General features: G+C 46.2%; 1 protein-coding gene across 5 annotated transcripts in view; it reads right to left on the bottom strand.

Moving 5' to 3' along the window:
• Positions 1–18,569, bottom strand: part of LOC105474942 (dipeptidyl peptidase like 6) — a 1,161,442-nt gene that overhangs the window by 96,753 nt on the left and 1,046,120 nt on the right. For all 5 annotated transcript variants that reach the window (XM_011729883.3, XM_011729885.3, XM_011729882.2 and 2 more), the window contains exons 11-12: positions 5,379–5,502; positions 3,693–3,731 (exon numbers count right to left, since the gene is read on the bottom strand). In XM_011729883.3, the coding sequence (XP_011728185.1) occupies positions 3,693–3,731; positions 5,379–5,502 (163 nt within the window). The remainder of the gene's footprint in view (positions 1–3,692; positions 3,732–5,378; positions 5,503–18,569) is intronic.

Below are 18,569 nucleotides of genomic sequence, written 5' to 3' on the forward strand. Positions count from 1 at the left end.
ATGGTTCTGGCAGAGGATCCTCCTGGGTCTGTATCAGGACTGACTTTGCAGGGTCAGGGCAGCAGTGACAGAGTGTGTATGTGGCAGAGGGGACTGCCTGTTTCTCGAATATTCCCAGAGGAGAGGCAATTTGGTGGGTCTCCACACATGCATTTGCCTCTGCTTTTTAGCTCATGCAGAATCTCTACGGGTGACCATACTGAGGATTCCAGGAAGGCGTTGGGCAGAGAAGATAGGAAGATGAACGGCTCAGATGAACAGCTCAGATGACACAAAATTAGCAGGCTCGCTACAGCTCACCTCTGTTCTAGCATTGGGTCCTCAGAAGACCGGTGGACCTAAGTAGGTCAGGTCTCCCTGAGGTCTGCAGGACTTTCCAGATGCCAGTCTCTCCTGGGCCAGCTGGGGCAAGCTTCTGTGACCCATTGGAGATGGATGGGTAGAGGGCATGCGGCCTCCGTGTGTCTCTCTCACTCGTGCCCGTAGCCTTCCCAGGGAAACCCCCTTAGGCTCTGCTGAAGCAGCAGTCAATGGCTTCACTGGCAGCAGGTGGCAGGTCCAGCCTCAAAAAGTTCCTAAGTTGTTCTCCAGGATCTCACAGTATCTTGAGGGATGCAGAAACATTATGGATTATTTTTGAAAAATAGGGTCCATGAATTCCCTTATGAAAAAACAATGCCATGAGAAACTGTTTGAAAGTAAATCTTCCTACAGACCGTGGAGCTGTGACCTTCACAGGTGCAGACTCTCAACCTGTAGGATCTTTAGAGACATCCTGGCTTCCCAACTGCTGCCATGGGCAGGGTGCCCCTAACCCAGTGTCGCAATCACAACTGCAGCTGATGGGCCCACCTGACCCAGGGATGCTCCATCCCAGGAAAACACACCTGTCACAGAACACATTGCATTTCCAACTCATGACAGCATTGCATATGTTTAACCAGCTATTTAAAAAATTTAGCTGTGTGCTTAGTAAATGCTTTAAACTTTACATTTGAAAACGGTAAGAATTATTTTAATTCATGCTACCTTTTAAGTGTTGACTGGATTCTGCTTGGAAGGATCTGGTTTCCGGAATCCCATTCAGGCTGTCTTACCCTGCACTCGGGTAGCTGTTCTCACATGGACGACGAGACACTCGGGTAGCTGTTCTCACGTGGACGATGAGACACTCGGGTAGCTGTTCTCACATGGACGACGAGACACTCGGGTAGCTGTTCTCACGTGGACGATGAGACACACAAACACTAATACAGGAAAGTTCTGCTGACGACCTCGGCTCTGTAGCCACTCTGCAGAGCTGATGAAGTGAGTGCTGGAGGACAGAACCACGGCCCTCCATGGGCCTCAGGGACCACGTACTCTGCTGTCCATCCAGAGGGCAGAACCGGAGGTGACCAGCCGGGAAGCCAGCTCCCCCCATGAGAAAGCCTCTTGACGGGGACAGGGAAGCAGAGTGGGCACATCCACCTTGCTTTCCCACAGCCTCCATGCCCCCAACAAAGAATCACATTAGTCTGCTCTTTTAAGCACATTCCTCACTTCCTCCTGTTCAAACACAAAGTGGGCCTGGCATAGGACCACCTGCTCCGTGCCCACCACGCTTTTCCCGGCTCCCACTCCCACCAACACCCTAATACCTCAGCCCTGCTTCTCAGTGTCTGAGGATCACCTACGTGTCCCACATGATGGGTGTGACGTGAGCGTCTCATCTCTCTGTCTAGGATGTACCATCTTTGAGAGCTCATGCTCTAGCTTATTCATTTTTAAAAAAATGGTTAAGGTAAAATTCCCGTAACACTAAAGAAAACATATTAATAGAAGTGAACAATTGAGTGGCATTTAGTCTATTCACAATGCTGTGCAGCCACCACTTCTATCTAGTTCCAAAACATTTCCACCACCCCAAAATAAATCTCTGTTCATTAACCTGTTCCTCTCCATACTGCCCCCGGCCTTGGGACACCACTGATCAGCTTTCTGTTTCTATGAGTGTATTTATTCTGGATATTTTATATAGATGGAATTGCACAATAAGGTAGCCTTTTGTGTCTGTTATTAGATGTGCTATTCACAATAGCCAAAAGGTAGACACAACCCAAATGTCCATCAACAGACAAACAAACCGGTATATACTGGAATACTATTTCAGTTCTTCTTATGGCTGAATAATATTCCAGTATATGTATTATATTGTATATATGTATATATACATATAACACACACATATATATGTATAATATTCCAGGATATATACTACATACATATTCTGGAATATTATTCAGCCGTAAGAAGGAATAAAATTCTGACACACACCACAACGTGGGCTCAGTGATAGTAGCCGACTTATTTTTTGAAATCCACAGCCTATCATGGTGCCTGGTAAGATCCATAAATATTGGCTGAACACGTGATATATAGATAATGGAGTTTACAAAATGATCCTTTCATTATAATCTCTCTGACAATTTGTCTGATGTGAGATGAACATCATAATACTATTTTTGATATGTATGCTTATATATTTGGTTCCGTTGGCATTCAAGAAATTTCCAGCATGCTAATGTTTGAGGGTTCCCTAAGCCTTCCCTCTTCCCGATATCTTCTTGGCTTGAACTTGACACCCAAATTGGGACATGCAAAATGAAAGTGGCCATGTGGAGCCATTCCTCTTGTGAATAAGATTGGAACAGAGCAGAAACAGGATACATTTTGGAGTAGCCCGTCCATTGATGAGGCTCTGACTTCTGAGATATTTATATTCCTGACTCCATAGGCAGAAGCAGTAGCCCAGCAGCTACAGTGCTGGAATGTTCTTGGAGAGCCATGACGATAGTTTTGTCCAGCTTCAGTTATTTTCCATAAATAGAATATACCATATCCAGGAAGAAGCATACCTGTGTCTCTACCACAATTCATGAGACTCAAGTCTGGTTTGACTTTCCCCACAGTCTTTAAGACAACTTTCATCCCCTTAGGAAGGATAAGGAGACAGGAAGCTTCCAAAGCTTTTTCACCTGTTCTTCTTAGTGTCAGAGTGTGGAATGAGACAAAAAGGCTTGAAGAAAGAAAATACGGATACTTTTTGTGCGAGTTTAATTTAGAAAAATTGTCTCAAAATGATTTGCTTAGGCTTCTCCTGATCTCTTTTGGTCTCAAGTTCCTAGAGTCTGTTTTAATGTGTGTTCCTTTATCCGAGTTAGGGATAAAGACTCCCCCGGGAGGGTTTGCAGTTGTGTCCCTGAGGACGGGCCTTATAGAATCACAGAGGAGGTGACTCCAAATGAGACACCAACAAAACCACCCCCGGCGATAAACAGGGATATCCACCACTTTTCCACCCTTTCACTATAGTAGATTATGTCAAGCCACCTTTGATGGACTCTTCATTTTCAATTTACCAAGGTGCTGGCATCCAACTGCAAGCTGAGGTCTCACCAAACATTGCATGCTCTGAGGAGCTGTGATTTTCACACGGCCCTCCTTAGAACTCAGATTCTCTGGGAGCTCTCTGGGCTGCCCTGGAGAACGGGAGGCACTGTGAGCAGAGCCAGCACACCGTCTGTTTCTGCCTGGGGAGCCCTGTGTGATTTACTCTGAGAAGCCATTCTACGGTTGTCGAAGCTCTGAGAGCCAGCCCTGGGGTGGATCGGGTGGAGGTGATGGTGGGGACCCGCATGTGCAGTAGTTACCTGTCTGTGGAGCCAGGCCTCACTTTCATCCTCGTGTTTCTGAAAAGAAATAAGAGCATTAGACAAGAGGGTTTTTTTTCCCCCCATGTATTGTGTCTGCAACCAACAGTGCAGAAAACAATTTGGCTTCACCTACACGGTTGCTGCATAAGCATCGCACGGCTGCCATGGCAGCTCCGGGAGGAGGCAATCCCAAGCTCTCCTGTTTGTCTCGTGTGTGGCTCAGAGCCGAACACAAGTGTCCTCGAATGAGAAAATGCCACTATCCCTAGCAACACAAACGCGTGGTGGGAAAGAACCCTCTGGAAGAAGATGGCGCCTGTACCAGGGGGCGGTCATCACTGGCCGGGCATGTATCCATCTAACAGTGAACCTCAGGCTACACTGAGTCAGAATGTGTGGACATTGTGTCCAGATCCCATTCTGGAACAGTGAGTAACACTCCTGGTGGACCAGAAACCCTTTCAAAGGGGCTAAAGCATATAGGAAAAGTAGGTCTCACAGTGGTCTGTGGAAAGGTGCAAACAAAAAAACAAAACCCCAGACACCAAACTCAAGCTGTGCAGCACACATATGTCATCCGGAGGCGCCGTGGGCCTGGTGCTTGCGCAGACTGGACCTCTGGGCCCCTGGAGCAGGCCTCTGTCATGGGTTATAGCAGGAAGCAGAATCTGCCGCTGACACTCAAGGCTCAGGGGCATGGAGAAGTTGCAGATTACAAGCCATTTTTAGCTGCCTGCTTTGTGTCCTCTCATTCCTTCCTTCCCCTCAAGCAAGCTCATCAGAATAGCCTGGAATCCGCCCCAGCTTAGATAAAAGGTCACGCAAGACTGACCACCTTAGAAAGGCATCACAGTGCTTAGGATCACAGTGACAGCTGCTGCGTTAGGAGCATCTCGAGAAAACATGCCTGCAAGCCTTGGCCCCCCTCAGCTGGGAGATAGAAACTTAAGATCAAAGAGGACTTTCTGAAAGATCTGCCTGAATGTATTAATCGATTTTATTTGATTTTTACAAAACCCGCCACAAGGGGACTTGCTTCTGGGGGCCCTGATGGAGCAGTGTGGGGTGGGGAGGTCCCATCCCATGGGGCGGAGGGTGAGCACAGTGGGCCACCTGCCTGCTCCACCCGGGCGGCCTCTCTTAGACTTGATTTTTCCTTTGTTTACTCTTTGAGCGTTTTAATTTTCTTTCCCCTACGTTTACCTCCTCTCATTACACATTGAATCAGCCTGAGGCTCCTAGAAACATGGCTGGCCCCACCAGGACCTGCGGAGGGACGCACGCCTGGAGCCCGCTGGGGGAGGCTGTCGGCGGGGTCTGGGGAAAGGCAGGGCCCCTCCTCTCCGAGCATCAGCTGCAACGAGGACGCTCACTTAGGTGACAGCGGTGAGCGCGGATAAAGGGAGCGACACTCAGTGAACTGCGGATGGCGTCCAGGTGCCAGGCACGGGGTGACTCTGGCAATTCACGGAGGGGTTCGGCCGGGTCTGCGGCAGCGCCTGCATCAGCCACGAGGTGGCAGCCGCGCCGGAGCCGGGACGGTGCCGCAGGCTCCCCGCAGCAGCTCGGCGGCCGGTCCACACGTCCCAGGCCCGAGGGCTGAGACGACTCTGGCGCCACCCCGGGCGCGTCTGGCCATTGGTTCTTCACCCGTTTCCCCCCCCCCCCCCACAGTCCCCGTACCTTTGTGCAGACCCCCGTGGTGGCGTCGCAGAGGGTGAGGATGGACACGTTCTGCGCCCGGTTCAGCCAGGTCACGGCGACCTTGGTGCTGGTGGCCCACTTCACCATGGTGACGTAGTACTCCCTGGAAACGCCAAACACAGCATGAGTAGCTTGGCAGGACCCCCGCGCGACGGAAGCCAGGGGACCGCCGACCCCAGCCCTGGACACGGGAGCCGGGGGCCGGAGCGAGCGGTGACACAGCCAGCCTGGAGCTTCTGAAATCCGGTTTATCAAGAATCTGCACGGACGCGGGACTCGGAGGGGCCGCCCAGGCACTACCTCGTGCTAAATAAACCCAAAGGCTTTTCTTTCTATTTATATTGCCTTTGTGGATTTTCCCCTAATTGTTGATATAATTGTATTATTTAAAATGTATTTAATACTAATAAAGCTCCAAAAGTAAAAGCAATTAACAAAAAGTGGAAAGATCAATGAAACAAAGTAGGTGGGCCAGTAACAGATCCACACAGATGTATTCAGTGCAAGTTTGACAAAGTAAATGTAATGACAAGGCATTCTAAAAAGAAAATGAAAGATTCCTCAACGAATAATATTGAACATACTGGAGAAATGTATGATAAAGCACTAAAATAAATGCTTATCACAAATTACACATAAAAATGCAGAATATTTCAAATAGGGTTAAATGAGCCAAATGTCCCAAGCTGTAGTTGCAGTGTATATTAGATCTTTAGAAAAGGTAAAATCATTCCCATTGGCTATAAGTGAGTTACAGAATTCTCATTATTTAACATTTTAAATATCAGGAAACATTTGATTTACTATTTGCTTTGTTGTTGCTCTTGTTTTTTCTTTATCTTACTGAAATGTATGGAATAAAGCGTTTGTAAATGGAAAAAAATAAAGAAATAAACCCAAAGGCACTGGGAGCTGCCTGTCACTGTGTGTGGCTGCCCTGGGGGTGAGGGGCGTGGGGGCTGCTCCGTGGGTTTTGAGGTCACATCTCTCCAGCTGATGCCTTGACTTTCACACCGCAGTACCAGACAAACGCACAACTAATCACCTGATCGGGACAGCGAGGGGTCCGGGGAGGCAGGACAGAGAAAGAACCTGAAAAGGGCTGGCGGGAGGCCCCAAAGAGTGACACAGGGCGAAAAGCATCCCTGCCTGGGCTGTTGAAGGCTCCATTCTCTAATTCCTCCTCCTTAAAGATAAAATACCCAGGGACACTCTCTAGCTAATTAGGGAAATTGGTTCATGGCTCTGGGCTTCAGGCAAACTTGGTTTGATATCTTAAGGGTCATGCGCCTGATTCTGCCCAAACCTGAAACTACCACAGGCTCTGTACCGCTCTCTACTTAGCCCAAGGGGTACTGGGGCTTCTGGGAATTCATCCAGTCACGCAGAACCCTCCAAAAACCAGATTAAAAAAATACAATTTTACATTTAAGAGGAAGAAGAAAGTGTTCAGAAAATTAATGTCCCAAAAAGACTATTCCCAGGCGAATCCCAGAATGTTCTAGAAGCCAGCTAATGCGCGTTCAATCACTCACCCCTTCTCTATCTATAATGAGATCCACTGTTCAGAATGATTACTTTGTGGTCTTTCAAGATCTTTTATCACTAAAGAGAGCAGTACATTCACTAGACAATTCCTGGCGAGTGGGAGAGGGACCTCACTACACTTAATAATTATTTTAACATAAAGGACTAAGTAGCCAGGTGCCTTGGCCGGAGCCTCAGTTAACCAGGAGATTCCAGTGCCGCATCTCCCCCATTTCCCACACCTACTTGTTAATCAAGGTTCTTAATAACTTGACCTAAATCAGGACCATGTGGCAAACAAGAGGAACAGTGGCAAGCCGGTGAGGGCCTGAGACAGGGGGCCGCTGGTGCATGGCCTGGAAGGGAGGTCTGCAGCTGCCCACTGTGGTCTTGGGGAGTCCCTAAGGACTGGGGTGGTGAGGAGGCACACAACCCAAGAACGCAAGAGGGGCGCTCAGCTGTAATCCAGCTGTCAGGCCTTTCAACCTGCTCCGTTTCTGTGATGCCCGAAACATGGTTGTTTTTCTTTGCACAATCTGCGCCCCACACAGGCCTGCCCTAGAGCCTGGCCTGCCCTAGGGCCTGGCCTGCATGTCCACGGGGGCCATGCCCTCCCCCTGCTCTCCATCCTGGCTCTGGCACTGAAAGGTGGCACATCCTGCCAGCAACATTCACCAAAGGTCCTGCTTTGTTGTTTCACGGCCCAAAGGTGGGGACAGGTATGTATAATGATGAGATTTGGTCATTATTTATAATCATAAGAAAAAAATGTATTTCACTTTTGTCCTTAAATATAACTCAAGGTCTGTGCCTAGCTCTTGCTTCGTATGGAACACTTTTATTTTTTAATGATGTTTTAACTGGACTTTGAGTCCACACTGGAGGATGCTGAAGAGAAGCCGTGGGGACGGACGTGTGCAAGAGCCACATGGGGACTGTGGTTGCAGATTCCACGTCCACACTGGGGGCAGTGGTGAAGCCACAGGGAACCCTGCACTTACTCCGTCAGCAAACACATTTCGTCTGCATGCAATTAAGAAAGAAAAAGTAAGGTCTCCTGGAATGACTATTTCTTCCCCTTATGTCCTTCATACTAATTAGGAAGAATGCTGCTTTTATTCTCAACTGTTGGAAACATTCATTCATCCTATGCCTCTTTCTGCTTTTTATAGTGTTCTTTTGTACAAATAATCTTCATCTAGGCCAAATATGACTACACACTATTCTCAGTTTTTCTATTTCTTAATTTGGAAGTGAAATGTTATAAATGAAAAGGAGATGGATGCAAGCCTTCTCTTGATGCCTCTGGAGCAAATCATGCTGGAAATGTCACTAGGCTGAGTACGACTGGATGGAGCCAGGGGGCTGGGGTGTGCAGCATCAACAGCAGTGAGATGGCCCACGGAGCCATGGTACTGTTCCTGCTTAAAGTTCTTGGCCACAAAACGTGGACACACAGTGACAAGCCTGCTTCATGGCTTTAGAAGGAGGCAAGGATGTGTTACTCTGGTGTGGTTTGTTATTTTCTAGAAGTAGCAACCACACTGTTTCTTTACTGAGAGCCTGATATGGTTTGGCCATGCTCCCACCCAAATCTCACCTTGAATTGTAATAATCCCCATATGTCAAGGGCGGGGCCAGGTGGAGATAATTGAATAATGGGCGTGGTTTCCCCCATGCTGTTCCCATGGTAGGGAGTAAGTTCTCATGAGATCTGATTGTTTTATAAACAGCACTCTCCCTGCACATGCTCTCTTGCCTGCTGCCATGTGAGATACCCCTTTGCTCTTCCTTTGTCTTCCACCATGATTGTGAGGCCTCCCAGCCATGTGGAACTGAGTCCATGAACCTCTTTTCTTTCTAAATTACCCAGTCTCAGGTATGTCTTTATTTTATTTATTTATTTATTTTTATTTTTATTATTTTTTGAGACAGAGTCTCACTTTATTCCCCAGGCTGGAGTGCAGTGGCACAATCTTGGCTCACTGCAACCTGTACCTCCTGGGTTCAAGCAATTCTCATGCCTCAGCCTCCCAAGTAGTTGGGATTACAGATGTGTGCCACCATGCCTAGCTAATTTTTGTGTTTTTAGTAGAGATGGGGTTTCACCATGTTGGCCAGGCTGGTCTCAAATTCCTGACCTCAAGTAATCTGCTAGCCTTGGCCTCCCAAAGTGCTGGGACTACAGGTGCCCGGCCTTGAGTATGTGTTTATTAGCAGTGTGAGAACTGACTAATACAGAGTCCCAAGTAAAATGTCCAGTTACATAAAGTGAGTGCCAGATCATCTCTTTCTTCCCTCCTTTCCTCTCCTCCCTCCCTCCCTCCTTCCTTCCCTCTCCTTCCTCCCTCCCTCCTTCCTTCCCTCTCCTTCCCTCCCTCCCTTCTTTCCTTCCTTCTCTTAGTTTGTAATATGAGACTGTTTTACTGAGGAGAAATATAATTGTACTAAAAATTAGGACAGTTAAATGTGGACCCACTCTGCCTCGTGGATCATCCGTGGGTCGAGGGGCAAAATGTGGCTCACCTCAGAGGCCTGAGAAAGCCTTGGTTCTACAACTAATTTTATACGGTGCTTCAACCCTCAGTTTCTTCATTTGTGTAATATGAATTTTTAAAGCCTGGTGGCGCCCTTAGAGATGTTATGGTGATGAAATACAATGTGAAATATTTTTAAAAACCCAAAACAATAAACACTATTTAGGGAATTTATAAAGATTATATAATAAGATTTCTTTTTACATACATGCATCCATACGGGCTCCACCTCTACATAAGGAAGCCATGATTCTCACGTTTTGGGCAGTTCTGTGCCTCTTCTAATCCTGTTGCCATTTATCAGTAAGCTTTTGGGCCCCTTCTGCTGACCTGCCCTGAGAGCTTGACGCTGCCTCATGACCCGCATAGCAGCATCTCATCTCTAGTCAACATTTCCCAAGTCCATGAGTTGTATCCATGACTATGCCTGGTGCCAAATACATTTTATTTTTTTATGTTTTTTAGATGGAGTCTCGCTCTGTTGCCCAGGCTGGAGTGCAGTGGCACGATCTCAGCCCACTGCAACATCCGCCTCCCGGGTTCAAGTGATTCTCATGCCTCAGTCTCCCAAATAGCTGGGATTACAGGCGCCCACAAACACACCCAGCTAATTTTTGTATTTTTAGTAGAGATGGGGTTTCACCATGTTGCCAGGCTGGTCTTGATCTCCTGACTTCAAGTGATCCACCCACCTCGGCCTCCCAAAGTGCTGGGATTACAGGCATGAGCCACTGCACCCGGCCCCAAATACATTTTAGTTATTTTCTAAAAATCAAGTCGGTGTACAAGGGTGAAGCATCACCACCAACAGGGCAATCTGGAAGGTGTTCTAGCAGCTTTCTGGGGACAAGGTAGGCACCTCGTGAGGAAGTGACACTTTGGAAAAAAGGACATTCTTCTGCTCTGTAAGGTTTGTAGTCACACTTTTGCTGCTGGAAGGGGAAATAAAATATTTACTTGCTCACTGACGCCTCTCCGAAGCAGAAATCCCTAGGTAGAAGAAGTGAAGCTGTCCTCACTCCTAATACATTTTCCACTTTTCAATTTCAAAGCTGTGAGCCCGGACAGCTGCACAGAGAAGAAGTGGAACAGATCTGACTGGACGGCTGATGTCAGGACCAAGGCTGAGCCTCACTGCACGGCTGGGGTCAGGGCCAAGGCCGAGCCTCACTGCACGGCTGGGGTCAGGGCCAAGGCTGAGCCTCACCGCACGGCTGGCGTCAGGGCCAAGGCCGAGCCTCACTGCACGGCTGGTCTCAGGACCAAGGCTGGGCCTCACCGCACGGCGGGGGTCGGGGCCAAGGCCGAGCCTCACTGCAGGGCTGGTCTCAGGACCAAGGCTGAGCCTCACCGCACGGCTGGGGTCAGGGCCAAGACCGAGCTTCACCGCACGGCTGGGGTGGGGGCCAAGGCTGAGCCTCACTGCACGGCTGGTCTCAGGACCAAGGCTGGGCCTCACCGCACGGCGGGGGTCGGGGCCAAGGCTGAGCCTCACTGCAGGGCTGGTCTCAGGACCAAGGCTGAGCCTCACTGCACGGCTGGTCTCAGGACCAAGGCTGAGCCTCACGTCAGACGTTCTGATTCCTTATGAGGAGTGTCTGCCTGGGTGTCACAAACAGCACAACACATACCACAGGGAGTGTGGACTCTTCAGACAGAGATCTTCAGCAGGCAGTGGGGCCGGGCCAGCAGAGGGAGACAACCTTTACTGACTTTGTGTTATCGTGTCTAAAAAGACACACAGAAATGATGAAAAGTCACAGTGCCATTAGAAATGAATGTTGAAAATCTCTAACTGCAACACAGATGGCACTGGTGAAACCAGGCAAGGTCTTGCCCAGTTTCTTCCCTGTAGGGAACAGGACAGCCCCAGCCATGAGAATGCAGAAAGAAAATGTTTTTCTCTTCCCCACTGTATTCTTCTTCCCTCAGAAAAGCTGGGTTTATTCCAGCCACAAATTTGGAAAGCCAAACTTTTGCTAAATGGGTGTTAAGGAATATTGTAATTTTTCATATGTACTAATTTACTTAGAATGTCAAAGAAAAATCCTTGTTCCTGATGCCAGCCGGGCAGTGAGGCTTGGCCTTGGTCCTGATGCCAGCCGGGCAGTGAGGCTCAGCCTTGGTCCTGATGCCAGTCGGGCAGTGAGGCTCGGCCTTGGTCCTGACGCCAGCCGGGTAGTGAGGCTCAGCCTTGGTCCTGACGCCAGCCGGGTAGTGAGGCTCAGCCTTGGTCCTGACGCCAGCCGGGCAGTGAGGCTCGGCCTTGGTCCTGACGCCAGCCATCCAGTCAGATCTGTTCCACTTCTTCTCTGTGCAGCTGTCCGGGCTCACAGCTTTGAAATTAAGAAAAGTGGAAAATGTGTTAGGAGTGAGGACAGCTTCACTTCTTCTACCTAGGGATTTCTGCTTCGGAGAGGCAGAATTTTTCTTTGTCGGAAAAAAAAATGTCAACTCAGCCCAGACGATCCATGCCAGATGCATATGGGTTAGACTGTCTTCCAGATTTACACCGGAGAAGAGCTCAGTAGCACCTAGAAAGTCAGAGCACAGAGTCAAAGGTGACTGTCACCCTTTGTCTGTGGCCAGGTATCAGGTGTGGGAGGCGTTCTCCTTCCTGGGGTGCGGAACTGTGAGGGTCAAATGGTGCAGAATAAAGAAAAGGGAAGTCACACTAAAAATAAAGAGAACAGAATTCTAAAAACCCAAGAGGAGATCAAAAAGTGAGATGAGGGGGCTGCAAGGAAACTAAAACTAAAATGAGAAAAATTTGGGTCAGGAAAATTGAGGAAAATGTGGGAGGCTCTCCTAGAATGCAGAGGAAGGTGACACGGAGGCATAAGGAAGAAGGTGGGCCTGTCTACCGGCTGAGAAGAGTAGTGCTTCTACAGAGAAACCAGAGCGGCTAGAGACACGATAACCAAAGACAAAGAGGATGAGACTTCCGTGTGGGAAAAAAGACCCGAATGTGAAGACTAAAGGGATTTCCCACATTCCAGGGAAAATAATGAAACATCTAAATATGTTGTGCTAGAACCTTCGAGTTTTAGGGAAAACAGAAATTCCACAATAATCTAGTAATAAGGAAATAAGTTTTGATAAAGCATCAAAATTCAGGCTAATCTGAGGCTTCTCCTCCTTTCTGTCTATTGCTAATACTAAATGTTTAATATTTCAATGTGTTTTATAACAACAAATATATTTTTGTATTAAAGTGTATCTTCTACTTTTTTTTTTTTTTTTTTTTTTTTGAGGCAGAGTCTCACTCTATCACCCAGGCTAGAGCGCAGTGGCACGATCTCAGCTCACTGCAACCTCCGCTTCCTGGGTTCAAGTGATTCTCCTGCCTCAGTCTCCCGAGTAGCTGAGATTACAGGCGTGCGCCACCACGCCTGGCTTATTTTTGTATTTTTAGTAGAGACGGGGTTTTGCCTTGTTGGCCAGGTGGGCCTCAAACTCCTGACTTCAACTGATCCTCCAGCCTCGGCCTCCCAAAGTGCTGGGATTACAGGTGTGAGCCACTGTGCCTGGCCTTATCTTTTACTTGAATATATTCTATACTGACTTAGGAAGGTAACTCAAAATTAATGGCTCAAAATTAGAAACTCAACATGTAAAAAAAAAGTAATCTCTAAAATCAGTTCATCCTAGCTAGTTCTAAACTACTATCAATTTGATTATAAATTCAAATTAAGTGATAAAAATAATATAAAGAAATACTGGGCAAATAGTTTGTAGAATCATAAGCATTTAGTAAATTGCAAAAAGAAGGCTAAAAACAAAAGGTGGCAGAATTACACATGATGAAATAAAAGGATATTATTTAGGAAAAAGGAATAGAAACACTTACGTTTCTGGAATAAGAGAAAAGACATGGTAAAGTTTTTAAAACGGTGATCAGTTTGGAAAGAATTGAATTTATTATATTTAAGCTTCATAACAGCAGAGACCATACTCACCTTATTCATTTCTATATTTTTAGCACCATAGATAGGGCTTCACACATGGTAAATACTTAATATTGGTTAAAGAAATGAATTTAATTTTAATAGTGAACCAATGAATTTCTTTTCAGTAGAGCATCAAATAAAATAATTCTGAAGTTTGCATATAAGAAGAAATGGATAGGTGGTTTTAAAAAGGAAGCATAGGGAAAGGAGATTTATTTTTATTTATTTATTTATTTTTATTTTTATTTTTTTCTTTTCTTTTCAGTAGAGACAGGGTTTCACCGGGTTAGCCAGGATAGTCTCGATCTCCTGAGATTTATTTTTAAAAGTTGCTAATAATAAGCATATTTCTGGAACCACCTGACATCTGACTGATGCAACCATCAGTAGTGGACGGGCATCCTTAATGCACACTGGTTTGTATGATACTTTTATACTTTATAAAGATGTCACTCCAAATCAGTAGGGAAAGGAAGACTTCCACAATCGATGGTGTTGAGAAAATTGCTTAATCATTTTTTAAAAACCCAAATAAATGAAGGATAAATATATATTTCCAGAAAAGAAATCTCAAAGGATAATTTATCAGATTTCTCACAGTAGTTACCTATGGGTAGTGTGATGTGCAATGACAAGGGATTATTATTTTCTATACTGTGTAGGTTACTTTTTAAACAAGAAGATGGTTATTAAGAAAACACTGGAAGTCTCCAATTTAAGTTAGTAGATGTATCGCGTTAGTTTGCTTTCCCTCCAGAAACCTAATTGCAATGATAATAAAGAAATAAAATATATCTACAATAATAAAGACAACAGGGGAGGGCTGAGAGATTTCATGTTTCTGGAAGACAGAAAGTAGATAGAAGGGTCATGAGGGATGAGTCAGGCTGGAGGGCATAGCAACCTGGACACCTGCAGAGCTCGAACCTCAGAGAGATTTGTGGGGACTCAGAGCTCCAGGTAAAGCATCGTATGAGACTCAGAAATGCAGTTCAAACAGAAGGAACAACTGAAAGTCTGTGGATGAAATGGTGATAAATGAAAAGAAAACACATACATAGATATATTATTTCAAAATTCAAAAAGCTTTTGGAAAGAGAAAAGGTGATTTGCAGAGGAGCAAGTATCAGATTGTATTAGTTTATTCTCATGCTGTTATAAAGAACGGCCTGGGACTGGGTAATTTATAAAGGAAAGAGGTTTAATTGACTCATAGTTCTGCAGGGTTGGAGAAGCCTCAGGAAACTTACAATGATGGTGGAAGGGAAAGCAAATCTGTCCTTCTTCCTATGGTGGCAGGGAGAAGAGGCCAGAAAAGGGGAAAAAGCCCCTTATAAAACCATCGGATCACATGAGAACTCATTCACTATCAAGAGAACAGCATGGGGGTAACTGCCCCCATGATTCAATTACCTCCCACAAGGTCCCTCCCACAACACTTGGAGGTTATGGGAACTACAATTCAAGATGAGATTTGGGTGGGGACATAGCCAAACCATATCACAGACCAACATCAGGTTTATCTTTAGCATCTCAAAATGCTGGAAGCAATGGACCTATACCCCCTACCTTTGACGAATAAAGAGTTAATAAAAACACTACAATTCTACATACAGCTAAAATTTTAAACGTGTGAAAAAAGAGACAGTTTTAGGTATTCAAGAATTCAGAAAATTTACTTCCCTCACTCCTTTCTTAGTAGATCATCCGGAGAATGCACTCCAGACAAAAGAGGGAGTAAATCACGTGATCTATGAGATCTAGAACACAGTTGCCCCAACATGAGGGAGTAATGTGGGGAGGTCCCAGGATGGCCTTAGTGTAGAGGTTGGAAAGAGTAGTCCAGACAATACCAGGGCTATGCAGGGCACTCAGAGACACAGATTTGGGGAAAAGGGCAATGCAACAGAATAACTGAAAGAATTTGAAAAAAGGAGAGAGAGGAGGTAATACAATTAAATATTTCAGGTAAAAAACAAAAGCAATTTAAAACTCCAGGAAAACAAAAAGTGAAATAAAAAGAATTGCAATCACAGGGCATTCCTTAGCTCTATCATGAAAGATAATCACTTACTTATGACAAAGTAAATGCTATTTATTGATTTTAATCTTTTAGAATCAACCTATGGAAAAGTAAGGAAGGTTTAGTTATGATTACAGGACAGAGTGTAAATGCCATCAACCTCAATGATGCAAAAGTAAAAACAAAGATGCAGAAGTTGCTGTGTGGTAGGGACAGGAAAGGGACTTGTAGGAAAGGGAGGGAGACTAATCTCAGTTTACAAATTGGGGAGTTAAGAGTTCCTCTCTGTAGTTAATGTAACATGAAAAAACCTGTAATATTATTTAAGTGTAAAAAGGTAACTGACATAGAGAATAAAATCCACATATAAATGGAAGAGGTAGAATAGGTAGGAAAGTAAGAGTTCTGAATTCTTGTCTGCCATAAGAAGACAATAAATGAGACAAAAATTCATTTAAAAACAGAGAAATGTGCATATTGCTTAGTGATTTACCATATATGATGGTATATATCAGGAGAAAGTGTAAAAAGAGCGAAAAGTTATCTTCATCTGGGGGTGGAATGGGTTACAAGGAGAGGGAAGAGACTGTTGTTTTTCACTATAGACTTTTCCGTATTATTTTATTTTTAAGCACTAATATGCAATACTTTGATAAAAAAGAAAAGCAAAGTTAAAACTAAATAAAACTTAACAACAACAATGAATAAACCCATGGTGCCATGGAGACATATTTCAGTGCCTCTGAATGAGGCTGAACCTATTGGCTAGCTCTCACTGGTACAGGGTGGAGATGTCCTTCCCCACACACCTGATCACAGCTGCTCTAGATGCTTCCAGTCAGAACAAGTTCATAAGAATGAGATTTTTTTTTTCAAGCTCCTCAGGAAATAAATTTAATTCAAAGAAAAGAAGGCAGGAAAGGGCACAGAAGCAGCAGGGTATTTAATTAATAATGCCCACCCATTCATCTGATAAGGGGATGGAAATGATTAAGTCTTCATGAAGGTGGCAAGATCAGATTAGACTGGTGTATGGACTGAGGTAGGGAACTGGTGATAGGACACAGAGAATCTGCTGCAGACCTGCAGACCTGCAGACCTGAGAGTTTGCTCTTTTTGTTCAGGGAGCCTGGATGGAGCTCTCCAGAGTCACCCCTGCCTGACTGTGACGGGCATGGTGGTGGCTGACCCCATGAACTTGGGACAGGTAAGGGTCTCACGTATATTCTCAACAGAGACCAAGACCTGAGTTGGCTTTCTCACCAAGTGAAAACCAGACAGCCCTCTAACTAGAATCTACATCAGCACACTGAGTGTTCATTTTTTTTCTGTCCTTTTGAAAAAAAACGAAGGAACAAGTACGTTGCTTTGATTTAACAGTGAAGTGTTTCTCAGAAAACTGCTTGAGTGTTAAAGGCTCTGGTGTGCTAAGCTGTCTGTGGGCTTTGCTTGGAGAAGCTTCTGTGACTTCTGAATTTTACAGAAGGGTAGGGGCTTGGTAAGGTTTTCCTCAGGCAAGTGTCCCCACAGCTGGGGACGAGGTCTGGCTCACTCTTGTCCTAGGCCTCTCTCCTTATGAAGGCCTCTTGTCCCAGGAGAACGGTGTGTTCACAGTGCAAGTTGTAGCTCAATTCCCTCCCCAGAGGCTGCTGTCGGAGCTTGGATATGCACTGTTCGTGCCATGCAGCAGGTTCCACGTTGGGCATGAGGCTCACAGGCAATGAAACACACAGGGCCCCTTGCAGCAACCTTCTCCAAGCAGGAAAGTCCCAGTGGCTCAAGCTGGAGCCAAAAACTCCCCTTTCCTTGTGCAGTTCCCCAGGTGTCTTTGCCCCTATAGAAAATGATGAAAATAAGGCAGAGAAGAGCCATCTCCGACCCAAAAGCCTCCAAGAAAGCCATGTTTGTCAGCCTGTCCTGTGCCCTTTTCCAGCCCTTCTGATTCCTGCTGCCTCCCTCCCATGGTCCAGGCCTTACAATTCTTCCTCATAGTTCTGGGTTGACCAGGCAGGGAGTTCCTTGAGACAAACAGCAAGAAGAAGGAAGGGCTTCTACTCATGTGTGTTCTGTCCCAAGACGTGGGACCTGCAGACGCCTGTCACATTCCCATGCCCCGAGTAAGACTGTCTGTCGAGGGGACAAAGGGAAGCACTGATGAGAGGGAGACTCTGGAGGAACGTTATAATGCCAGAACGCTCAATGCCAGAACGTTATAATGCCAGAATGCTCAATGTCAACAGAGGGCACAGTCATGAGAACAGGTCCGACGGCTGGGAGGCATCGATGCCTCACAAAGGGAAGTGGAGGGAGAACAGACTCCTGTGCTGCGGGAATGGCTGCCCGCTGCTGAGGGGGCCGCAATAGTGCCACACCCCACTGACCCATGCCGCTCCCTGTAAACCTATTGGTGTCTGCATGGGTGACACATCCCGTGTCGTACATGGACATCATCGGCACCACCATGACTGTTCTCAGAAGGCACTGCTGCCTGGAAGGAAGCATGGGCAGAGACGAGAGAAGACCCTGCCCCTGTCCTGTGTGAGCTGTCCTGATTTTGCAGTAATCACAGGCAGTGTTGTCACCCTCATCCAGGGAGGTCAGGCCACCCAGAGAGAGCAGGACAGCTACGAGGATGCGAGGCCTTTGTGGCAAAGTCAGGCAAAGTCCATGCCACTAGGGGAAGAAGCAGGTGGTAGAAATAGTCTTTACCTCCATCTCTAATGAGGCAAGTCAGGTTCTGATAGTGTGGTTCCTGTACCAGTAGCACCTGGGAAGGTGTTAGGAACCGCATGTCCTAGAACTTTCGGAGTCCGAGGTGGGTGGATTTCCTGAGGTCAGGAATTCGAGACCAGCCTGGCCAGCATGGTGAAACCCCATCGCTATTAAAAATGTAAAAATTAGCCTGGCATGGTGGCAGTTGCCTGTAATCCCAGCTACTCGGGAGGCTGAGGCAGGAGAATTGCTTGAACCCAGGAGGCGGAGGTTACAGTAAGCCAAGATCATGCCACTGTACTCCCACCTGGGCGACAGAGCAAGACTCCGACTCAAAAATAAATAAGTAAATAAATAAATAACAAGAAAAAGAAAGGCAAACTCCCAGGCTTCACCCTAGACCCACTGAATCTGAAACTCT

This window comes from Macaca nemestrina, chromosome 4 (genome assembly GCF_043159975.1).
Source record: "Macaca nemestrina isolate mMacNem1 chromosome 4, mMacNem.hap1, whole genome shotgun sequence".
In the NCBI taxonomy this organism is placed as follows: domain Eukaryota; kingdom Metazoa; phylum Chordata; class Mammalia; order Primates; family Cercopithecidae; genus Macaca; species Macaca nemestrina.